Source organism: Chaetodon auriga, chromosome 13 (assembly GCF_051107435.1).
Source record: "Chaetodon auriga isolate fChaAug3 chromosome 13, fChaAug3.hap1, whole genome shotgun sequence".
Classification (NCBI taxonomy): Eukaryota; Metazoa; Chordata; class Actinopteri; order Chaetodontiformes; family Chaetodontidae; genus Chaetodon; species Chaetodon auriga.
Genome location: NC_135086.1, coordinates 9,548,687 through 9,575,344, shown reverse-complemented (window position 1 = coordinate 9,575,344; position 26,658 = coordinate 9,548,687). Strand labels below are relative to the sequence as shown.

Below are 26,658 nucleotides of genomic sequence, written 5' to 3'. Positions count from 1 at the left end.
AGTATTTAATTCCCCTCTCCATTGTGACACATTACGAAAAAGTGGCTTAATTTATCCTCATAAAAGCTTCAGGATAATCCTTAAAAATCAGCTAATCATAACTCTCATAAAAAGACACTGAAATGCTTTATTAATGTAGTACATTTTATATTAAATACGGCAAATGCGTATGGAGTGAAACAGGAATCATAAAAGCGTGAGAACTTAAAGGAAAAGGGAAAAGAAATCACATGTATTTGATTTTATCATAAGTGCCTTTAAAATGATGAGTTTTAAGTTTTTCAAAGTTTGATTGAAAAAAAAAAAAAGTTCAATATCTGGGTGATTCCACAGATATCAAAGTGTACTTGAAATCCTCTTTTTACCACCATATGGGATCCCTTATTAGGCTCTATGAATCATATATAGTGAGATTGGAATAAGGTCACAGTGAACCACAGAGACATATGCGACCTGTGTGTTGTATCTGATCAAGTATTAGCCTACAGAAAATGTCATATTGACTTAGAGAAACCGCTTGTCTCCTCATTAGCCTGGCTTTCTGGAGGGCTGTTATTACTCTTATCTTGTCTTCACACCTCCTCCTTACTGACGCACCTCTCTGAGCTCCGTCTATGGCCAAGAAGCGCGCTCCCGTGTGCGCGCCTCCCCCTGCCTCGACACAGTAAACGGGTGTCGGCGTGAACGTCGCCGAGCAGTGAATGGACACTAATAGGGAATGTAATATTCTTCTGCCACTGCCTGGTTCCTTCTGCCGTTTAATCTCTGCAACGGAAGCCGGGTGAGTTAATATTTTTCCAGGTTGGACATTTATTGAGAGACAGGCTGTCAAGCAGTTTGTGAATTAATGGACCGAATTTGGGAAGTAGTTTCTAGACAGGCGCTATGTGTGATATGTGCACATTAGGTTTAATTGATATGACATAATGATGCTGCTGTCATCTTAATTGGCTTTTAAATATTGCAGTCATCAACGTTGTCTATGGAGATTTACAAGCCTGAGCAGAGCGCCCACTTTGCCTCCACCTTTGTGCTGAGCATAACTATTTTAATATAATACGTTAAAGTCAGGACTGGATGATCCCATAGACTTCAGCAGAATGCATCTGTGCATCTGTATCTTTCTGAAACATCTATTAATGTGTCTGCGGAGTTGAATCCAATAAATATCTTACTCTACTGTTTCCCTCTCAGAGAGGAGACTGATTACTGCACGTGATAAACAGAGGATGATTTTAATTAGTCAGAACAAATATATATATAAATTATAAATATATTAATGATGTCAAATAGCCCCCATGTGTGTATTGACTGACTGTTGCCAGGATCTTTACTAGATCTGGATACCAGGAGGGAGTGATGATGTGGAAATTCCTCTTCTTCTCTATGAGCAAAGGCTCTCTAGTGGTTGCATGTGTGTTTGAGAATGTCCAGTATGTCCACCTACTGTATCTGCTCAAAATGAGCTTCACATCTGGTGTAGAATTAATTAAAAGTCAGTAATAAACCCTCCAAAACCCTGCTGGAAATCACCTGGGAATCTGTCTTGCTGCAATTAAATGGTTCTTTGACCAGCAGCAGGTCCTTCCTGGACCAACTCCAGGAAGCTCAAACCTACAGCATGATTTGAAGTGTGATCAAGGAGGGTGTGTGTGTGTGTGTGTGTGTGTGTGTGTGTGTGTGTGTGTGTGTGTGGTAGAAATAATATGAAAAAGGCCGAGCACTGAATGTGAGGGGAGTGTGTCTGTGTTGCAGCATCTGTGCAGGATTCATTTACTGTCGGACTGGGTTGGTGTGATAAAGAGACAGCGAGGGAATCACAGGGGTGAATGACTTGCAGGCTTTATCATGCACATTCTCAGGACGGTGCATGTGCACTTGTCTAATTGTGTGAATGTGTGTGTCCATGCAACCTATTGCCTGATGAGAGCGCATTGATCGATTTTGCAAAACCCCATATTGACTTCAGTGGTGACCTTTATTTGATGTCCATTGGCAACATATTTCAAGAATTTTAGCTTTCATGGCATGTGCTGATTGCAGCTATGTTTAAGGTTCGGGAAAACCCCCATGAGTAAGGCAAATAAACTATGGTTATGGTTATGCAACAACAATTTAAGGTGCAGCCTCTGGAGAGATGGTGGGTATAGTTAATACAAATTGCAGGTCTGTGACAGAATGCAAACTCTGATCTTCTGCATGAAAGCTGGGCACGCTCACCCAGCACCCCGCACTCCACACCCTTTCTTTATACATAAGTATGACTCCCAGGACACTGGGCTGGTCCATGCATGGCCACGCTGCAAAGTCCCAGCTGTTAAAGTGAGGTTTTTAATTTATGCAACTATGAAGCCACAATTTCCTCGTGGCAGAGGACACTATTGAGGACCCTTTCATTTCATAACTTGAAATATTGAAGATGGTCTCCGTGCCGGGCTCCTTCTGGCCGAGGAGGCACATTTACTTACGGTACTTAATTACAGTGGGGGAGTTATCTTGGAAGGAAAAATAACGGACACCAGTGATGAGTAGCAGAGTCAAACCAAGGACACGTTGTGGCTGCTGATGATATGAGGCCATGGAGGATCGACCATTCACTGCAGCTCATCTTGTAGCAAACTGCCAAGAGGGCTTTTATGTGGGGATGCACCAATCCTACTTTTTCTCGACTGATTCTGAAGCTGATACTGGAACTCAGGCGGCTGACCGATACCGAGCACCGATCTGATACCTGTGGTCCTTTCATTTCGTTTGAGTGGAATTCTTTTAGGTTTCATATGAGACGGTAGCTACACATAACCTCAGTGGAGACATCAGTATTGATGCCAGTTATAATCATTTATATTCAAGACACATTTGGGGACAGGATGAGAGTACATACATGCACCAGTAACTGTTGGATGTATTATGGTAAATGCACCGAGTGCCTCATTCTTATTTGTATTCAAATGTTCTTGATTTCCTTTTTTTTGCTTGTGCTCTTACTTGCTTCTGCAAGCACATTATTCCCTGCAGGGTATGATTACACCTTAATATCTCTTCAGCTGACACATTTGATGTCAGCCAATTGCAAAGAAACAATATTAGCGTTCATTTTATAGAGGGAAGTTTGCTGCACTGCGGTGTCTTCACAGCTTAAATAGTAATAATAATCTTTATTTACATATTTAGTTTAAAGGGCTAGAAAGCGCTTTACCGCACGAGTAATAAAAATAGAGGCAAAAGGAAAGAGAAGCAATGCCAATCAAAATCAGGAAGACCAGAATAAACGACAATTGAGCAACAGAAAATGGAAAAAATGAAATATCAAGGGTGCAACAGTAAAAACAGAAACACATGTCAAGCATGCACAAAAGCTCTCCTCCACTCCACTAATTCTCCCAGAGTGCATTACGAGAGTCCAGGTGAGAAAAGATAAAAGCATCCTGACAACTTGATGTAAATCTGCATATGACATCAGTATTTGCGCATCCTTGACCCCAAAAGTGAGAGCTGTAGCAGAAAATTAGAGAAATCCTGAGAGGTGATTTCAGTGAACTTTACACAGTATGCTTTTACTCATATATGCCAAAGGGATAAGAGAGAGAGAAAAGCTCTGTGCTCCCACTGAATCACCCGTGCTCTCGCATTATGCTATGAATATTTCCCAAACTAGTAAATTATAACCTGTGACAGCCAAGTGGCATACAGATGAGCCGGGTTGAAGGTGCAGAAGACATTGTTGCGTCTTTTTACAATGATATTTAATTAGTGTTTCCCCTCTGTTTATATCGTGCTTGGGTTGAATGTGTTTCGTTTATAGCCTGATGCGTCTCAGTGGTGAGCTGAAAGTATATTGATCTGCAATAACACTTTAAAAGGTTTTTACACGTTAAAAGGTTTACAGTATGTCTAGTTTATATGGCTCGAACATGAACAACATACACAGCGCAACATTTTAATTAGGCTCACTGTTTCTGTTTATGTGCAGCTCCAACTGCTGTTGTCTTTCAATGCCACCGATAACATAAAATCATTTTTAAATGTTAGAGAATGTTTGTTTGCTGCTGTTTGCTCTTATGTTTCACTCTGTCCTTTCCTGTGAGAGAGCTGTCTTTACTTCATAACATAATTTGATAAGGACAAATGCAGTTTGTGCGGCTCATACGATCCCACCGCGCTAATTTGATTGATGAGAGGAGTACGTTTCATAACAATCTTGGCTCATGCAGCTTTTAAATAAGTTTGCTCTTCCTGTGTTTCTATTTTCCCGTGGCTACTGACAAAGCCCAGGCAGACATCTGATGTACAGATTTTTACTGACATATCAGGTGAAGCAAGAGCCTCAATCACAATCTGTCCGGTTACATCTTACCTATTCGTGTCAGATGATGACAATAGGCCTTTTTGAGCTCTCTGTTTCCCTCGTGTGTCTGCTAGCAGTGCCTTTTGTCAAAGGAGCTCCATAAATGCTTCTCAGCTACCTAAAAAGGCCCACAGCCTTCAGGAATCAATGTTTAATTAATTGTCACCAGTCCATGACAGATGAGAATTCAAATTAGAGGTTCTTATGCCAACATTAGCCGCCAAAAGTATGCAAATGCAAGACAGCTCTCATTGTTTTTTCATGGAGCTTTGAATACATTTGAGAGGTCTTCAAAACCAAGACAGCATACAGCAAACGTACTAGCATGACCATAGGGATTTTTGTTTGTTTGTGTGTCTGTGTGATGTGAGACAGCGCGCACAGCGACCGAATAAAAGACAGATGGAGGGAGCACCTATTTACCTGCTGTTGTCTTCTTAGGAGAAATTAATGTTGGGATTATACAATAACAGAGTTTGTATAGGTGAATAACTGAACTCTGAATAACCTTTAGGGACTGAAGTGGACCTGAAGACTCCATCCATCAACCGGCCACATCTAATAGAATGTCCCCTGTACGAGAGATGTTCTCTCCCTATGGCCCCTTACAGTAAATTGACTCCTAATGGAACAAGAGTAAAAGCCTAAAGCCCCGTTAGTGGTGCCGAGAGGCTGCAATGTCCGTTACATTTCACGAAACAGGAGTGTTGGATGGAATGAGCAAAATACTGTACTCATCTTACAGCCTCTAGTAGTGGGGCTTAAAATCCAAAGTTGGAGGTGGAACAGAGACGAGACAATATGGTTATTTATATCCATCCATCCATTTCTGTCATTTTATTTTGAGAACGAGTGAGAGCTGCGTGTCTGCCACACACACGCCTGCTTGCACGAATGTATTGCAGATTGTTGGGCAGATGGAGGCCAGTTGGGAGATTTTTACGTATCGCCCAACCCAGGCACTCAGGTGTAAAGAAGAGTCCTTTGGAGACATGAAGGTCAGGGGGAACCTTTGCATTCTTCCCAAAGAAGGCAGTCCCGATCAGTTCCCAAACCCCTTCTGTCATGCTTCCCCTTTGGAATATGAAAAAAAACCTAAAAAACTAGACTTAAAGCCTCCCTCATGCAGCTGTGTAAATCCACAGTTAAACTTGCAAACCGACAACATTTAGTCCCAAAAGGCTCTCCTGCTTCCTTTATTCTGTACTTTCTGCATTCTTACTTACCTGGGGCCCATTTCACCAAATACACAACATGCAATCTGTGATCTGTGATTTGAAACGTTTCACCAAAAAACCCCCAAAAAACTGTACTTATGGACCATGCAGGAGTATGCCGGAGCTGTGTAGGATTTGCAAATGTATCTGCAATTTGTGAGCGAAAAACACTTGAACGGGCCTACTATTTGTAGTGTGCATGGGCCGCTGAGTCTTGATAGCCTCACTAGCATCACAGCAATCTTGTTTGTGATTCGTGTCTAGTGAATCAGATTCATTTTATTTTGTTCTGCTCCATGTTTTCCCCCCTTGTCATGCACACTGTCTCTGTCATGACTCTGCAGCCAGCCTGCTTGGTAACTACTGGTCTACGGTCACCAAAACTGAAGGCGCATTGCTGTTCATCAGCTTGTAAAGTCAAACATTAGCGGTCAACAAGTCCTCCAACAATGTTGTTGGGTTTATGGAAAAATCCTGGTTTTGGCTAAGCTAAGTGCTTTGTTATGGTTGATGGTTGTTTAATGGCCTGACTTCTTCCTTTGCTCCTGTCATAGCTTGTCCTGTTAGAGGGATTTGTCATCTGAATGTCAATATGTGTCGTTTTGAGCCTGAAATGACTGATGCTGTCGTTGTTGTTAGGAGGAAAGTCTCTTTCCAGTTCATCAACAGGATGCTTCTCTTAAAAGATAAGGCGATTTTATCTCTTTACTGATACAACTCATGTCTCAGTGCCATAACAGTCCATTGATGTCCAATTTAACACCATGTGATTAACAAGACGTTCAAGCTGCTAACAGGAACAAACAGTGGAGCGAATGTCTTGCTCCCATATTAATATTCTTCAATTGCTTTCCCATCTGTCAAGTTCTGATAGATCTATTAATAACAGATCACCACCAGAATCAAACAACATGCATTAAGCAGCCTGTGGATACTGAGAGCCGCTAAAGATACACCAGTTGTGTTTTCTAAATGTAGGTACAGAGTGGATGCACACTTCTGCTGACTGACTAACCAACATCAGCATCCTTAAAGCTGAGTTGCTATGTGGAAAAAAAAAAATCAATTTGTCAGAATAGAATTAGCAACAGGGCAATGTACATCACTCACTGTGCCTACATGCAGCGTATGCCTTTATGTAAAATAGCCATTAAAATAGGATCCGCACAAAGGACTCATCTCAGAGCTTCTGCCATTATCACAAACTTGACATCTATGAAAGCCGGAGGTTGGTATTCCCACTCTTTGATTATTCAACACAAAACTGTCATGTTTTCCTCTCACAAATCTCGATGTTTCAGAGAAAGACTAAAAGGTAGATTAGATTCCTTCTTTGTGTGACTTTGATGACATTCATATTTGCGATTTTGTATTAAGTGGTTCCATTTCCACAAACACAAAACATTTATTTTCTGAACGGGTGTCAAAGATCGAAGCTAATTTGTCAGGTTATCGCTAGGTGAGTTTGAGATCGAGGACTCAGCGGCACGTTGCAGCAAGTCCAGCCTTGAATGTTAGGAAATGTAAGTGATGCACTCCAAACAGGAGTTCAGTGCTCTTCTATTAAAAATGGCAACAGTTTTGAATACAGATTTCACCGAGGTTTCCCCAGCGGCTCTCTGCAGCTTGAGTTAAGAACAACTTCCAATTATTAACTCTGCTTGTACTTCCATTTCAGCTCAGTTTCGGCTGGGGACTGGCACACGAGTTGCATGTCAGTGCAGGAGTTCTTCATCGACCGTTGAGGGTGAAACTGTTCAATCAGGCCGGAATGCTTCACAAATGAGCAGCACTTGATCTGATGTTGCAAAAGCGATGCGTCCAGTTTTAGTGTCTCGACTGATTCACACGTGTAAAAGTGTTTGAGAAAACGTATCTGGTTGTGCAGCACTTGTCCATTACTCATCCCATGAGAATTTGCAGTGACCTCAGCGGCTCATTGCAGTTACTTTCAAAGCTGTTAACTTTGCATGTGTGGGAGGGTTGTAGATACAGGCAGGATAATGTTTGCTTGAGTATTTGCATGGGACATTATGTTTAGGTCATGCTAACTGTCAGTTGTATGGACTTATTACTCTTTCTACCATGAAGAACCTTTGTAAGTATGACCACAATAAGTTTGTATGTTGTGTGTTTTGAGGGATGCATGATACAGATGGAGATTGGATACCTCCATCTTCCCTAAAGAGTTGTCTGGTTTTCTGCCAAGGTGCATCCTATAAGTTTACCCCTTTAGGTTTTTAGGCCCAATTGTATCACTCTCTTAATCTATACTGGAAAGGAGCCACACTCTTACAGACATATCCTCAGCTTGATGTCAATATGAGCATGTGACAAAGAAGTGGTCTGGCTCAATACCAAATCCTCTGGATGTTGTTCTGGTGGGGGGTTTGTAATGGCAAGACAATTTTCATGATACACAGCATTGAACAACATGCTGTTGCCAATGTATGGTACACATCTGCTGATTAACTACAACAACAAATCCAGTTTCAATGGCTGGTTTAAACTGGAATATATAAAACTCCTCTAGCTAAAACATCATCAACATAAAATCCAAGCCAATATCCAAACTGATGAAGGTTTGGTTTGGGTCGGGTTCATGGATACAACAGATTAGGCATTAGAAAGCACTGAATTGGGGAACAAGTGGCGTCTTAATGAGCATTACCATAATGTTTTGGGAGCTTGAGGAAATTTGGTTTGGGTTGGGCTGGTCAATGTTGAATTTAGCAGCATCCATTAACTGACTTCCTCTTTGTCTTATTTACAAGTAAACTAATCATGCAGTTATTGCCACAAGCATTTCAGGGGAATCTGTAATTGGCTTCAGTTATGACTGATTGTGGAGTGCAGTATTATGAAATAGTCACCAAAGTAGAATTTAATACACATAAACAATAGAGTGAAGTAAAATAAATGGCAGGGATGTAAAATAAACAACCATGTTTCCAAAAAGTTAGAATAGAAACAGAATGTGATGATTTACAAAACACTGAAACCCCATATTTAACTGAAAATAGCACAAAGTCAAGTCACAAATGTTGAAACAGAGAAATTTCATTGTTTTTGAAAATGATATCCTCATTTAGAATTTGCTGCCAGCAAAAAAGTTTGAACATTGGCAACAAAAGACTGGAGAAGTCATGAAAGGCTAAAAGGAAACAGCTGGTGGATCATCTCAGTTAATTAGGTTAACTGGCAACAGGTGAGTAACATGATTGGGTATAAGAAGAGCCTCCCAGAGAGGCTGAGTGTTTCTGAAGGAAAGATGTGACAGACTGTGCCGCCAACAAATTAAGAATAATGTTTCTCAATGTAACATTGATTTGGGGATTTTGGAGATTTCATTGTCTGCCGTATAGAATGACATTAAAAGATTCAGAGAATCTGAAGAAATCTCTGTTCACAACGGACAAGGCCAATATTGGCTGGCTGTGGTCTTTGGTCCCTCAGACAGCACTGCTTTGAAAACAGACTTGATTCTGTAGTGGACATCACTGCATGAGCTCAGGATCACTTCCAAAAGCCATCGTCTGTGAACACAGTTCATCGCTGCATCCGCAAATGAAGCTGAAACTCTACCATGCAAAGAGGAAAGGGACCAAATTCAATTGAATATGGGGTTTCAGTGCTTTGCAAATCACCACATTCTGTTTCTATTTACATTTTACGGTGTCCCAACTTTTTTGGACACGGGGTTGGAACAAGCTTTGCATGTTTTCTTTACCTCCAAATTTTGACCACACAATATGGGCTGAAAAGATACAGTCAAAAATGTGCTACCTGATAACCAGTTGTTTTAAAAGCATACAAAATTCATGATCAGCAGGACTGGCCAGTTTGTGCATTTGAGCCGAACCGTCACGGTCCGGGGGGTCATGGTCCAGGACACACAGCCTCATGCAGACTACATGATATGTAGATTGATGCATAGCGCAGAACCAGAGTTGCATCCTTATGCACTGAACCCTGAGTGTGAACTGAACCATGACTTCTGTGCACCATTACACTTCATTTCAGCTTTTAGCAAGAAATTTAAAAAAGCAAATTTTAAGTGCATTTTTACAAATACTTCTACTTTGTTTTTGTGGAATACAGTCAATAGTCACTGCTGCTTTTCAACAGCAGTCGACCATTTGTCTTCCCTCAGTGAAAATCCAATTGTCATTATCATACAGATGAAAACAGGTTATGTTGCATAAAAGTTGAATGAGTGTTTCCGTATGAGGATAAGAGGATGTATATGCAAATGCGTAATATGCATTTTAGCCAACAGATACATTTTTTTCACTTGTTAAAAAATGGGATTTCTGGGATGACTCACTGATATACTCATTCACTGAACTGCATTAATATTAAAAGCTAGGTATAGTAACCTCACCTCAGGTTACTACCATTTTAGTGACCCATTCAAGCCTGAACTGATTATTTTGTACCACTTGAAAGAAGGCTTGTGAGTATAAGTACACACTTGTGTTATTTGACATTTTATTGAGTACTCTTTCTCTCATCTCACCTCTTTGGGCTATGTCTTGCACTGCAGTAATGTGACTTTAAAATGTTCTGTTCTCTTACTGTGTTTTCTTACTCTATTCCTGTGTCACGTTTAATGTTAATGTCTGCTTAGAATATTTCAGTTTAGACAGAATCCTATGAAATGAAACTTCATAAAAGAGATATGAAAATGGTTAATGCATTAAATACATGAATTCATGATGTTAGAGGGTGGTAGAGCTGAATTTTAAGAAGAAAGAAAAACAAGCAATGCATAGTAATGCATCATATTGTTTACATTTTCAGGCCTGTAATCTGAAACAGTGATATTTCACCTAAGTTGGGAGAAGCCTGCAGAATCACACTGTCTTAAGCTCATCTTAACCACAGGTCCAAGGCGTTCTCACTCCCAACTCGTCACATCCAGAGACTTGGTCAGGACCCTTCGGCGTCGCCTTAAAAAGTGATGCAGAGGGGTCCTGACCAAGCGTCTGCATGTGGCGAGTTGGGAGTGTGAATGGGTTGACACGTCTTATTTCAAGCTTTTCTTTTTGGGTCTGATGATAATGACTGAGCTCCTCTGCCTGAACATGACTTCTCTTCTACAGTATACGTTTTCAGTGTATAGTATCAGCTGCCAGTGGTGAGCTGAGGAAAGCCGAATAGATGGGGGTCTGTTCCTGGATGTAATACCTGCAGAAAAAATAGACTTGAAAGCTGGTAATCTCAACACCTGATAAGTCAATTGGTAATTTGTGATGTATTCATCCCCTGCAGCTTTGTCATTCTCAGGCATATTTCAGTTCTGAACCCGCAGGCTGCTGCACTCGACGCCTTTTCTCTCACCTTGCAGGTTTTAATCACTCATCTGTTTCCAACAGTGGAGAGCATGCAGCATGAGTCAGCAGCATATCAAAAGAGAATCCGTAATTTAATTTACCTTTTCTGAAGGTTTTATCATTTTTTCCATGAACATGTTGCTAATGCATGCTGCAAAGCAATAAACCCTTTCCTATACCACTTCTCTCACACACACAGATCCACCTAGAACAATCAGAAAATGTGCCAAGAAACTGCTTATTTTCTTTTTTATCACCAAGATCTTATCCCGCAGAAGTACATTTTCCAACATCACTTTAATTAAAACATTTCATAGCAGAGTCAGAGTGTGACCTCTGTCAGTATAACCTTGATCTGCACCAAACATCTACAAGGAGATTTACTGAAAAGATGGGTCCATTTCCAAGCAAACCCTCAACTTTTCCTGTTGATTCGTTCAAGGACAACCTTACATCTGAGGCACCAGAGTACAGTGCTGAACAGCAACCTTTTTAATTAAGGAAACATTTAAATTCAGATCATCTTTCTCGTAGCGTTGCTGTTTGCTTGATGCGGGTATAAAGCACAAGACTGTAGCAGTGAGATAAAAGGACATGCAATTATAGGACAATGAAAATTGTATTTCCGCATCAACAGTGTTTTTTCACATGGACCTCCCATCAGTTTAGCCATTTGCTTCGTTGCCTCCACCCACTCCATTTACACTAAGGCGCCCTCGTTACAGGGTAACTCTCGTGGAAATAAGTGAACACTGGCAGAGGATATTAGCTCTTGCTGGCTTGAGGAACTATGCATGAGCACACTTAAATTTAATTCATGTATTTTGCCTAATTGTGTGTGTGTGTGTGTGTGTGTGTGTGTGTGTGTGTGTGTGTGTGTGTGCGTGTGCTGGGAGGTTATTTATGCTAATTTCACATAATGCATAAGTGTTTTTAAATGATCAAAATGTTAACTAGTGATACTCAAACCGCTCTTTCCATACACCTACACGTAAATATAAGTATGTGCATTTCAATATGTGTGTGAGTGACAGTTGGACAATTGTTTTACACTCATCACACATAACTGTGTAAATCCACAGTTTGTCCATCTTAATGAGAGTATGGGTGGGGGTAGTTGTACAAACTCAGCGATGCTTTGTGCTAAATGTCAATAGCAACATACTGATCCATACAAACTTAAAGCTGCATTAATGAGTACTTGAGATATTAACTATGAATCAGTGTGATGTGAACACGGTTTCTCAGAGTGCTGAAATCAGTACACATAAAAACAGATTATTCAGATATGCACAGACAATGTGCTCAGAACAGATGTAAAAAACATCAGATCTTGCAGTAATATTCAACCCTCCATCGCCAGACTTCAGTATCAGAGTGATCCAGGTGACTGCTGTCTGCACGGTGTGAACAGGAACTACCAGCAGCCAAAGCAGGTTGACTTTCCATGATGCAAATGTGCCAAAATGCAACCAAATAGACAAGGCTAAAAACACAGAGGTGTACGGAGGTTTAGGTTCAGTGCTCAGTCATTCATTAACATTCATCCTCCAAAACTCATGATCCAATATTGAAAGCTGACACTGTGCGAAACGTAACAGTAGACTGGACGGAGATGTTCATATGAATGGCCAAGGGGGCTTTTCAGATTGTTTCTGTTTGTTTTTAAGAGACGTTTTGATCTAAATGCATTTTAATCTGATCCAATTGAGCCACATGAGATGTTATGGCCTGTTTTTTCTTATTAACTTTCTCAGTTTTCCTCCTCTTCCTCCTGTCATATACACAACCAGTTGCTAAAGAAAAACAGGCATTATTTGCTATCAAATACCTATAATATCATATTCAATTATATATGTATTATTTTAAATGCGTCTCAACTTATGAACATACTGTATGTATGAGGGGTATAACTGGCAGTAGAAAACAATTTCATGACATGCTACGCTATTTCTAACAACTTCCACTATGAGCTGCATGCACTTCCTCTATAATCCAAACTGTGACGCCTATTTACAACACAGAAGTCGAGGGAAAACACAGGACTTTGTGCAACCTCCCATCTGTTGTTAGATTTCAGCAACAGAACACTTGACGTTTGGGAGAGATCTTAGTTTTGGGTGAAGTCATTTGCCAGTTCTCGCGCTTCCAGTTGGCAATAAGTTCAATATTTAACCAAGACCATAAGCACTTTGACTCATCTGAGCCATAAAATTGCTTGTGGGGAAACAAATGAAATACCACTGACAGTGAACGTTTTGCAGCTCTACGTTTACTGCACACATATTGTAGAATACTTGTATGTGAAGACAGGCTTAAACTCCCACTGTACGCTACCAGCTCAGCACCGAACAGCTGACAGAAAAAGTTAGCAACTAGCTGGTGAACAAATTCGAGCCTCTGGCAAGCTGAAGACCCAGATACTCTGTCTTAAGTCCTAAAACAAAAATAATCATCACACCTCAGTCATTAGAACTCCAAATGAATGATAATGGGCACATGAGCATATTTTGCTAACACATTAGCCAAAACGACTTTATTAGCTGCTGATGTGTGACTGCGGTGCGTCTGGCAGCTTGTGCTGATGTTTGTCAGTGTTCAGGGGCCATGCAATTGAGAGAGGCAAACAATTTGCACATTTAATATTTTTGGCTGCTGAGATTTTCTTCAGAGTTTTCCTAACCTTGCTTCTCCTTCTGGGGAGTTACAATTTTAATTCATGAAGACGATCCCTTTTAGCGGCATGATTAGTGATCCTAACAGCTGTAACATTTGGGTATCACACTGTTAATTACTGAACATCAAACTGCACACCAGCTATGTTAAATACTTAAATAAATACTCTCATTAACTCAAAATATCATGTGGCTCTTTAACCCTAATTTGGTGAGAGAAGACAACTTCTGCTCTTTCCTGCCAGTTTGCAAACATTTCTTTGAAGTAAATGGCAGAGATCATATGTCAGATTCCAGCTGCATCTTTCTGACAACCAACATTTTTTATCTCCAAATTCCATTCAGTTTAGAGGCTGTCAGTAATAATATAACTTATGCAACCATTCCCAGAGAAATCTATTATCTCCTGTCATGTCCGTATGATTTACCATATTTAGTGTGTGGATTTGATTCCAGTTGTACTGTAAATCATATATACCCCTCGCTTCATCATGCGATGAAGGCAAAACTATGTATGATGCATTCACCTCTTCTGGGTTCTGCCAAAGCTCCACACTTTGCATTTATGGATTTGCAAATAGATTTATGCTCCAACTTCAGCAGCACACAGCAATTAATAACCAAAGTGTACATTTCAGTAATGAACTGCCTGTTGTTAAAACACGTTTTAAAGGAGTATGAATTATGAAAATATACATGGGCCTCAAAAACAAATCATAGTGTTTCAAGCAGTATGAGCAAGCAGAGTAAAAATTAATGTGCTAATATATTCTAAAATATGTTTTTAAAGCACTTAAATTCCAGCTAGTCTGACATGCAAATATTTGCGCACTCACATTAGATTTTTACTGGAATTCATTTTGATTTATTTAGAGCAACTTTTATTAAGTGTTTTCACAGCCATGATTTTGCCATTAGCAGTTTCATAGGCACAATCAATACTACTAACTATCAGCCAAGACATGTGCACAAGCACAATGAGGACGTATCTGTGCTGGCTTCTGGCTGAGAGGTGGGTGATATGTTGTCACTGTGGGTGAGGTCACCTGGCAAACATGCACTGTCTGCTATCATGCATGCACATAATAAAAAAATAGTTAAACACATTGACTCTTAAAAGAGACCTTGTTCTGTTGAATGCACAAATATAGTAAAAAAAACAAAACAAAACCAAAGTTTTAACAGACTACTAAAGGGCAATATGGAGAAGAGAAACAAAGCAATACTGAATTAAAAGTGACTTGACGAAACAAAGCAAGCAGTGTTCTGAAACGAAGTATGCAGCCTAAGAAAATCCAAATATTTTTACAACCCTGTTTACTGTCTTTTTTAAGTCCTTGTTAGATTGAGTCGACAAAATCTGCTTTCAACCGGGCCCGATGGGTCCCCATTAATCTTAATTAAACCTGCATGGCAGCAGAAGCCAATAGAAGCCTACGCACAGCTGTTTCCCTCAGTAACTGTGGACTGTGGTCCAATAGTAGAAAAAAAAAAACTTCCATCATATGTTTTTTCTCAAACTTTTCCTTTACCTCGAAGAAAACATCTTGAGGTCAAGGAAAGATGTGAAGGAGAATTCATGAGGGCTTAGGAAAAGACGGCTGAGACACACTGAGAGAAACTGCACTTACTCTAGGCTATGCAATTATGCCACGGTGGATGTTGAATGGGCCTCACTTTAGACTTTGCTGCTCCGAGGAATTGTATGACGGCTTTATCTCCCTTGGTTAATGATGGTCCATTGTACCCTATGCTAAAGGAAGCATTGATGCACCTTTTCTTAGCATTTGAGAGTCTGACCAGCTCTTATCACTCAGTCAGGCACCTTCCTAAGCAAAAAAGACTATTCAGCTGCAACCTGGTGATTTGGATGAGGACACAGAGATGATTGGTGGGACTGGGCTGTTGTGTCGTCAGGATGTTTTATGACGTGCAGTCTCTGTCAAACTGGACAAAATACCCACTGTAACATCTGACTTTTGTTAACAGTGGGTCAGCATTCATTTGATGACTCTGCGGAAGTTGCGGGTATTTATCTGCTGCAGCTCCGATCAGCAGTGATGGGAACATGACACCCGGGTGGACACGCTAAATTTCATCCCTTTTCTGGTATATGTTGAAGTTCTGGATGTCGGCACATAAATAGCCAGGAAAGCTCCAACATCCTTCGGGACTGAATGATGTTGTAACATTGAAAGAGAGAGAGAAGTAAAAGACATAAAAAGTAACTGCCCTAACATTGTCTCTGTCTTCCCTGCTGCTTCCTAATGTTCTCTGTTTACCAGCGAGTGTAATATCAAACGTGACACACCAGAAAAAAAGGAAAACTCATCTACTGGCATTGGGAAAGGAGTCAATCACCTATTTTGAGCAGTGGTTGATGGTTTGCAGCATAGAAAGTAGGAGAACACAGTATACAGTACATACAGTATTAACGTCTGCCCTGTGATTGTCTTGGTTGGAAGATCTTTATGTGTATCTCCTTCTGCCACAGAGAAGAAAAAGTGAAAATCCTGTAGGGGCTTTAATCAAAGTAAACAGTGAATCAGCATGTTTAATGACAGCGTGCTTTGGTGCGGCGCTTTCAAAGTCACGACCGCGGATCAAACGTGCCACCAGTCATTCTGCCTTCAAAGGGCCTCAATCAGTTGAAAGGGAATGCCTTCCGAAAGTGTGAAAGAAACTGTTGGTGACAGACACTACTAACAATATGCCCATTAATTTTAAACTCAGATCAGACTTATTTTGGCATTTATTGCAGTAGTCGCATTAAACCTGTATTGTTGATGTGGATCCAAACACACGCGCTGGTTGGAGAATATCTCTAATTCACTGTTCACTGTAGATAAAGGCCTGAGCAGATGCTTTTTCCTGTAATTATGGAGAATGTCTAATCAGGGAGCTTTTTCACCTGATCTATTTGCTGAACCACATGCTTCAATATTAATGCTCGCCAGTGAAATCACAGTATGAGCTGTTGTTACTTTAAAGATATTACTATGAAGTTGTAATGAGAACACTGTACTCATTACTGAATGAGGAAATCAATACCTTCACTTCGCATTGCTTCGCAGAAGTCGTGCCAAGCCTGAGTTCGCATTTGTGTTGTTCAGATGATGATTGTACTCTCGACAATGAAACATTACCTCCTCTTTAGAGCCTGATACAAGCCTTTTCAGCTCTCCCTGTGTTACTGCTGCACAACTCGGCTAAAACTAATCTCAGCCTGTTTGGCAGTGATTGGGGCATTCTCAATTTTAGGTTCAATTCTGCCATTGTGTTTTGTGTCTGCATGCCAGTGCTCTGACAGGGTGCTTTGTCAAGCTTGCTTGCTGTGGACAGGTGATTCTGGCCTGGACTCACCTTACATATAATGGTACAATTCATGTCTTTAGGAGGCATAAACTCAAAATAATACGCATTTCCACTTATTAAAGCATCCGTCCTCCTCTGTAAATTAACTTTTTACCTTCCATACTCATGCATGATCCGTCAGCAGTAGAGCCTTTACGCAAGATTAGTTGTTGCGCATAAACTGTATCGCCACATATCACCGACTTTCCTGAAGCGAGTCATTCATAGTGTGGATATTTGTAATGGCTGCCTCAGATGGCTTCATTCAAATTAGTCAGATCAAGCTAATGTATGAATGCATATATCAGCCTTGGCACAAAAGGACACAAGAGTGAAGTTTGAGTCTGTGCTGCATTAAATTCCAGGGAGCTTCCATCTTTAAAATTCATTCACGTCTGAGGTTGAGTGTCGGGGCACTCGTAAACCAACTGCACAAGAGCAACAAGAAATAGACATACAGACCTCCTGTTCGGCGCAGGAGGAGAACACTTGCACAAACCACAAAATGTGTGTTTGATGATGTGTCTTAAAAGCCCATCATTTGATATCACTGAAGGTAACACCAGCACAAATATGAAAACATTCGAAGTTGTGCATCATTTATAGTAATTAAAGCTGGTTAAAACACAACACTGACAGCATTAAAATAGCAAACCTAATCCTTTTTTGTGGGCAAATTCAGCGATTATTTTAACGAGCGAGGCATCCACTTTATGTCACCCATTATCACCTACTTCACACCTGCATATGTTGGACTCAACACCTGTAGTTAAGCGTACTGAATGAAAAAAGCAAACAAACAAAAGATGCACCACCTTTGCCCCATTTGAATCTGGTGAGCCTTTGAACCAGTTGCCTCAAATTCAGCCCCCGGGGGGCATCTCACCAGCTAATACTTCTATCTGCATGCAGCAGGTAGCGAGAGCTGACGGTGACGTGGTGCGCGTCCGCTGGTGCGGTGAAACCCCAGCTGTGACACGCATGAAGTGATCCAGTCAAGCTTGAAACGAGGACACAGGTCAATGAGCGAGAACAGTGACGGCTGCAAAGTGGACCTGACAGTGATTTAGCCCACTCAGGTTAATGGGAACGATATTGCCCATTTGTGAAATGCAGGTCAGTGAGCGTGAGTCACTAAAAAGTAAGCACACATTAGCAAGTAGAAGATATATTGAATTTTAGTCACTATACTAGTCACTTTAAAAAAAATAATAAATTAATTCTTGATATGGAGCTACATTTTCTTGTGAGTGCTCTCATCTGTCAAATTGGGATTAAAAATTAATAAGAGTTGAAAGAAAAAAAAGAACATTGGAATATTAGGGTGATGTTTAGTGCAAGTAGTCAGCCCTATATGAGCCCTTTACTTATTCATGTCATCCCCTGCAATTACCACTGCACAAAAATGCAGTTCATAGTGTGACTTTGTCATGACCGTAATGTAATCCAGGGTGCTTTTCTGTCCCAGAACGGTAGAATTAATCTTCACTTTCATTTATGTATGACATTTCCTTTCCTCGTTAATTTCAAGAGAAAACAAACAGTGTTTCACCACCTTCCAGGGAGCCCTGTGGTGTTTCTGCTGGCCATCTCTGTCATTTACCTCCACCACCAAATTAGATAGATACAGCTGATGAAAATAGATAAACAGACAGATAGATCGGCAAATGAATGGGAGTTGCTGTGACCTCTTATGGTGCTGCAGTTAGTCATCTATTTTGCATCTTTCCAGAGCTGTCAGTCACACTATCAGCTTTTTCACAACTCTCCTCCTTCACAACAACACTTGGCAGCCTGGTGTCCTTGCCTGGGCCAAACTGTTTGTGTCTCAGAGATTGTACTCCACGTGACAGATGCAGCTTCCCTGTTCTTGTAAGAGGAGAGAGAGCGAAGTGTGACTGAAGTTGGCGTTTGCATGTGTGTGTATACAGTATACTGTAGATGAGTCGGTCTAAGGGTGCTTTCACATTTGCATATGTGTTTGAGCTGTGAGTGAGAGACACTGCTCGAGGGTGGATTCAACTAATCTCTGCATCTACATCGCCGAATGTTAGGGAAATGTTTTGAACATGTTTCTGTTTTGTCAGCCCTCCGTGTTATCTGCACCACCCGAGTCTGTTAGTTGTAAATTGCAGCACCATCATCATGCAGTATTTCTTTGCTGAATAATTCTACCAATTTTGCAATTCATACAGCCTATTAAAAATTACTGAACAGTATCAGAGTGTGCTGGTCATTATCTCTTATCGCTGTATTCAGAATGAGTAGGTAATTAATGAAGAAAATAATGTAGCAACACCATAGAAAACAAACTTGAAAGTTACTGTGTAATTTTTAAACAATGTAGCTATCAGTCAGTGAATGAAGCTGTTTTCCCTGCTTGCAGAATTCATGCAAGGGCAGTGGGTTTTATTCTGAATAAAGCAGATTCACTCTGGCTCACTGAAGCTTATCCTCAGATGGCCTTGAACAGAAAGCCTGTGTTTTAGAACAGTTCACGACAAAAGCAGATGATTTCTTTGTTGCACATAATGACAGGCTGGCACTGTTAACGCATACCGTCAATCACTGCATACATGCATGCGGAAAAAACACACCCCGATGCGCCCTATCTAAATATACATTTGTGCACACGTACTGAAAAAATAATTATTTTCAGATGCACAGCTGAAACTACATCAGTGCAACGGCATAGAGCACAACTGAATTGCAGCGGTAATTATCATCTATCTGCAAAAAGTAATCTGCATATTAAGTACTGTCATGTTTTCTTCCAAATTCATTCAAGGGTAAATGGGAAGGAGTGTATAAATGTGTCGTAACACAGAGAGGGCAATTTTATTTTCCTTAAAGTCTCAAATCACAGGTATACAGAAACAAATACTCTCCATTGGTCCACTTCACGGTAGCAAAGCAATTTGTTCTGGAATAGCTGTGAAACCATTTGTATTTTTACATTTATTTTTTGCAGCCAATGCAGCTTAACAAACTGTACCCGACTCTTCTCAGCAAAGAGCTTTATTAAAGTGTTTGGTGAAACTTCACTTCAGGAAGTAATTTTCTTGTGCCGAGCCCGAAAATCAATTTTAAAACCTTTGCTAACAGGCCAGAGCTGCTGTTTTGAACACTAGGTCTGGCACTGTTAACAGTGAGCTGGGAGAGCAAACAAGGGTTTTATCTCCAACAAACTGAGTGTCCAGGAAATACACGAAGTAAACATAATTTGCAGTTAAAGAAGTAAAACTTGTAAACACACTGCTGTGGTTCTTCAAAAATCCAAAGGGTTCTTCGTTTCAGCACGCTTTAAAAATACAGAAATGTGTTGTTTTTTAAACAGTTAAACTATCACACCAAGCACCAAGGTGACTCAGTCTGGCTAAGATATGGCCAGTGCCCACACCTTGAATGAAGTAGTGAAACAATGCTCATCATATGCCTCTGCACTGCCCTTTGCGAATTTCACCTACATTTATACTGCATAATGTGGGAGCGATGATGAAAAATACCCCACAACTTCACCACTTTCATAGAGCTTTTTATAAAAGGGTATCACCCCAGTAGGGGGAAGCTTTGGTCCACCAAACTCTTTCTTTGTCTGTGTAGAACCCTGTCAAGAGGGGCTTTGGAAGTTTTCATGGTAAATTATATTAGCAGGCACTTTGCCATGTGTTAGGGTTAAGTGAACTGAAATCTCTTATCTCATTCAGTTGTCATGTAGCCTCTCCGCCCTGCTCACCCACCCACCCACCCGCGAGCCCACCGCCGGGGAATCGAACAGTCTCAGCAGAGACCCGACAGTCAGAGTTTGGCTGCTTCTGCTCCATCACCGCATTAAGTTAAAGTACTGTACTTCTTGTGTTTCTATAGCAACAGTTCCCACTCATGTCTTCAGGATACTGAGCAATGCGGAGAGTGAAGGAGAGCTGCAGTGACGGTCACACCTGAGCGTGTCGATTTGATCGTAGTGGCTGGTGGTAAATTTAGAGTTGACCAATGTGAAAGAAAGATTTTTTTTTTTTTTTTTTTTGGATTGAAGCAACCAACACAGAATATTTTTGTCTGATGGTCTAAATGGAAGTATGGTCATGACGATAATTACAAAACGACGATCCACTAAATTTTGATCTCATTGAGTTTGAAAATGTTGTAATAAAAAGAAGTCAGGATAATCAAGTTAATAATCAAACTATTGTGCTGTGCTCCTGACCCTGGTGGGAAGAACAGAAGTCACATCGGTGAATACTCAATTGATCAGCTCCAGCATTAGCCTCTGAAAAATCATTCAGTGCATTTGCAGGGATTTTTACTGTTGTGGAGGTGTGCTCGTCCTTGGCTGTACTTTGTTGCTTTTAAGTGCATCTTTTTCACTTTTTAGTTTCCATCCCACCCTATTCCTCTCTCTTTCTCTGTCTCATAATTCCTCTCTTTTGGCCTCTCTCTCTCTCTCTCTCTCTCTCTCTCTCTCTCTCTCTCTCTCTCTCTCTCTCAGGTGTTGATGAGTGACAGAGGTGATGTGATGGCAGAGCGAGCAGGCCGGACAGATCAGAGCAGACTGTCTGCTGCACACTGACCCAACTGGATGCAACACAATAGAGCTTAGACAGGTTGGATTCCTAAATTTTTACATTTAGAGTTTTGGGAAACTTCTGTGGGCAAGACCTTGAACGCAGTCTGGAAAACTGAAAACTTGTGTTTCATCCACTCTGACATGTTTTATGTATGACATGCATTGAGCAAAATCACTGGCTATGAAGGCTTGAAAGGACAAGTAGAGGGCGAAGTATAGAGTACAATTCTTGCAACAAGGGAATTTTGTGAAATGCTAACTGACTGATTTGATTCCTTGCCAGATTATAACCACAGTGAGTAATAACAAATAATATGCACAACAGTCACAAAAGAATATTGACTGGAAATTATTTGTCTTCTTCTAAAAAGAAATTGTGGAAATAAAATGTTGCTAAGCTCCGTTTATGTCTTATGTTCAACTCTCTTTCAGAATGGATTTCCCCAATTGCACCGAAGGGGTGTTTGCCTCATGCAGCAGTGGTAATGACTCAATGGACACCACCAAACTCCCTTCTAGCAAGGTCCTGCTTACGGTGACCCTCTCTGTAGTGGCTATCCTGACTACGTTCTTCAACTGCCTGGTGATCACAGCTATTGCAGTCACCCGCAAGTTGCACCACCCAGCCAACTACCTCATCTGCTCATTAGCAGTGACCGACCTGCTGGTGGCTGTGCTGGTCATGCCCTTCAGTATCATGTACATCCAAAAAGAGACCTGGATCATGGGCCAGGTGGTGTGTACCATCTGGTTAAGCGTGGACATCACCTGTTGCACGTGCTCCATCCTGCACCTTGCTGCAATCGCCATCGACCGTTACAGGGCCATTACTGATGCGGTGGAGTACTCTCGCAAACGCACAGGGGCCAGGGCTGGGGCTATGGTGGCAGTGGTGTGGCTCTTGTCCATTCTCATCTCACTTCCTCCTCTACTGTGGCGGCACTACAGCGAGGAAGCAGAGATGGAAGACCAGTGTATCATCATCCACAATCACTTGGCCTTTACCTTGTACTCCACCCTCGGAGCGTTTTACATCCCCCTGCTGCTCATCCTCATCCTCTACTACAAAATCTACCGCGCCGCTCAGACCCTCTATATGCGCAGGGAGGCGAGCCGGGCTAGCCGTCACTCTTGTATGACCAATGGGAGCATGATCCCGTCGTCCTACCCTGCCGGAGATGGCGACGTTGATGGGGGCCCTCGAAGTCCAGAGCCCGTAAGCCCACCAGAAAAGTCTTTCTCTGAACCCTCAACTGAGGAACCTCCACGTGAACGGGTGCGTGTATCCGTAAAGGCTTTCCAGTGCAAGTCGCGCCGGCATGAGTCACGCAGTGAGTCACGTCGGAGCCAGTTTTACCAAGGACCGCGGATCTCAGGCTCACGGGAACGCAAAGCAGCATCCACACTGGGGTTGATCATAGGAGCCTTTGTCATCTGCTGGTTGCCATTTTTTGTCAAGGAGGTGATCGTCAACACCTGCGGTTCTTGCAGTACTTCGATAGAGATGGCTGACTTTCTGACATGGTTGGGTTACCTCAACTCGTTGATCAACCCTCTCATCTACACCATCTTTAATGAAGACTTCAAAAAAGCTTTCCAAAGACTTGTTAGGTGTAGCCAATACCTCTGATGGTTACAATTATGCATGATCTTACCCATATACTACTACGCATACACATGTAACCAAGAGCGGACAAACTAAAGTCCAGAGGATACTGGCTAAATACTGACTCAATGTGCCTGAGAGATTCATCTCAAAGAGGAAAGGGACTGACACCCATTTCCAGACACTCCACTAGGCACTCCAACAGCCTGAATGGCACCAGATCAGCCATGAGCTTTTCAACAGAGTTCCACATTGAAATCCAAGTCCTGCTATTAATAGAACAGCCTGAGATTTCCTTGATGTTAATTGGTGTGTTTGAAGGGACAGTGGCATGTTGGTTTTTAGAAAATGGGCAGTGGCTGACCTTTTTGAGGTCTGGGTTCTGTGCATTAGTGATCAGTCCCATTTAAAGGTCTTGAAATAGCTGACCATTATATCTGTTCCATCTAATGACCTCCTTTCTATCTAGTCCAAGCTGCCGGCTGAAATACAGAACATGTGTAAAATACCACAGTGTACCAAGTTGCGACTTCATGTGGCCATGACATGACATGACATCTGATTGACTGTTGCAGTGATCGTTAACAGAAATAGTTGTTGAATGTGATTTGTATTCAGCCATGCAAAACATTCCAACAAATACAAAGTAGTACGAGCTTCTTGTCAGGTAGCGATACTAGCTTAATTAATTTGACAATCCAGAGGCGAGGAGTTATTGCCTGCCTTTCACAAATTCACTTAACATAACAAAACAAAATAACCAAATCACACCATTAATAATACATTCTAAATTATATAAAAAAAAAATGTAACTAGGGACCAATATAAGAACTGAGCTTGTTTCAACCTTGACTACAAAAGGTCAACTTTTGGAGACGTTATTAAGGTTACAGGTTCTATAAGACACTGCCACTTTAATTGTTGTTTTTGCACAACCTTTTATGTTCCTTTCAGTTATTATTTATTGTATTTATTTATTTATCTATCCTGGAGCCATTAAACATCCCCATTCCATCTCACTCCCACGCCATAGCCAGCGTTAGGTTGTAATGAAGGCAAGAACCACTGGTAGAGAAATCCTCATTACATTAATCCCACTCAAGCACTAGGAATAGAACTACTATTTCTTTACTGCCTCCAAGAGGGCACATGCTGGTGGAAATATTGTGGATGAGTCAAGCATGAGGGTGTACTGTATGCTAGAGAGATAATACAAGGTGTGTCATGTACTTACATACATCTCTGACAGTATGACCAGTGTTTGTGTACTGTTTCTTTCTTTGTCTCTCACAGTCTCAGTAATCAATAATAAACAGTCCACACATGAATGACCTTCCCCTGTTCTTCTCTGAGTGAAGATTTGGTGAGTGAGTGCAGTGTGTCCCCTTCATGTGTGGAGGGAATGGTAGCAGGAATAACAGAAATGATGATTCATCGATCATCTGTATGTGTAAATGAATGTTGATATTCTTGCTGTCTTTATTCAAACTTGAAAAATCAATGAGGACAGGTCCTCTTTTATGATGATGTCGAGTAACAGTTTAAAATGGCTCAAAAGATACAACATATTAAAAGATACTAAATAAAAGAAAACATAGATAGATACAGTTACAAGATACAAGACTCCCCAAAAAAATCAGTTAAAAGAGGTAGACACAGAAGCTGATTTCATGCTTTTATTCATCTTATTCATTCATGCCAGTATTCATTTTAGGGTGCTTTGTAAGGAGTTCGGGTCGTCAGGGCATAGAAACTAAAAGCAAATCTCCAAAGTTCAGTACAAACTTGAGTGAAAGCCAGTCTGAGTTTGATACGGTCCTGAGGATCAATCAAGCATAGCTGTGATATAACATGGACACTTCCCAGTAAGGGCCTTATCGGTAAATAAATACATATGCCATTCACGTCTCAGACAGAGACATCCACCAAACTTGTTCATTTAAGGTGCAACGATGAGTGCTATAAACATCACCAGTAATAAACCTAAGAGCAGAATGATAAACAGCATCCAAGGGCTTAAGAGTAGAGGCAGAGGCATGCCTATAAATCACATCACCATAATCCATAACAGAGAGAAAAACAGCTTCATGATTTTTGTTCCTACAAAGGAAAGTTTCATTCTATTTCTACAGAAAAAAAACAAAGACTTTTTTGTTGTAATTTGTTTACAAGATTATATGATATTTGAATGTGAGTTTGTCGTCTATCCAAATACTGAGCTATTTATATTATGTAACTCTCATTGTTAGATCCTTGTACAGTGGAAGTATGAATGTTTTTGCCACCAAGAATGACGTAAACTCAGTTTTCTGTGCATCCAAATCATGTGTAAGATCATTAACTGCAGCTCGGAGGACACTAAAGGAATGTTGCAGGTTATCCACGGCTAACTGAGCAGAGTCTGCAATACAATACAGATGTATACCATCTGCAGTAGACTGTGACATATGATATACTGCAAGCCCATGTTTCAATCTGCTGACTGCTCAAAGTGAAAGGACAAGATAGTCTGATGTGGTTGCGCCCCCTTGTGGCTATCAAAAAGATTGCAGACTTTCCAGTCGGCTGTGACAAACTGCATCACTCTTTCACAGCTACATCAAAGAGATTCGTGAATCTGGACATATGGTATTGTTCATTCAGCAATCAAACAAATAAAAGTCATAAAATATGAAATCTGCATTGATGTGCAAGTCGTCTCTCTCTCTTGGGGTGTGTTTTATGGAAAATGTATGTTTTCTTCAGAAAAAATACAGAATCATTATTCCAAAAGAGGACATCAAACCAGTCATATAGCCTAAATTCACCTTAGCCTATATGTGATAGTGAACCTTTTCCAATGTGTCCACATCTTTCACAGCCCTTCCATCAAAGTAGAATCAACCCAGACATTCAAGTTCTTTTTCCTGTCTCTAATTGAACTTATTGTCATGAACATTGTGTTCAAATGCTGTTTTCTATCTATCTATAAAAGTTCTCACCAGTTTGGAATTCCCAGTTCCAGGTCTTGTTGTAGAGCGTGTGCAGACAGAAAAGTGCATCCACTGATGTGGATGATATACGTACCTGTCGATCAGGAGCTTCACTAAGGAGGGCTTGCGTAAGGGGAATGTAACTTTGTATGTATCTCTACTTCATCCCATATAAGAAACTGTAAAACCTGTGGGTGTCCAAAACTGGAGACTCCCATTCCTGATCCCTCCCAGTCATGTTCAGTGGAACAAACGACCTCCACAGAGTACTGCCAGGAACAGATGAAACAGAGTCTGGATCTCAGCAGTGGTTTGCAAGTGTTTTGCCCCTGCATCACCCATTATAGCCAAAACTAAAGTGTGCAGTTTGTTTCAAAAGTTTTCACAGAGTTTGAAACATAACATTTATAGGCTATAATAGCATGGAGTCTGTGTCTATGTCTACACAGGCTTGTGAAGTGCTTTCACAAACCCACTGAGCTGAGATCAGTTATGAAATCTGTCTCCATACAGTAGCACACAAATAACTGCAGCATCATCATGTGTATGTGCGCTCCCCAGGGCATATCAGTGTAGGCATCAGACA

The 26,658-nt window shown here is 41.0% G+C and overlaps 1 protein-coding gene across 1 annotated transcript; it reads left to right on the top strand.

The window, feature by feature from the left end:
* The first annotated feature begins 637 nt into the window (after window positions 1-637).
* Window positions 638-25,780, top strand: htr1fa (5-hydroxytryptamine (serotonin) receptor 1Fa). The gene is made up of 3 exons (XM_076747743.1): window positions 638-781; window positions 21,417-21,531; window positions 21,927-25,780. The coding sequence occupies exon 3, from the start codon at window positions 21,928-21,930 to the stop codon at window positions 23,122-23,124; it is 1,197 nt and encodes a 398-aa protein (XP_076603858.1). The 5' UTR covers window positions 638-781; window positions 21,417-21,531; window position 21,927; the 3' UTR covers window positions 23,125-25,780.
* The last annotated feature ends 878 nt before the right edge of the window (window positions 25,781-26,658 follow it).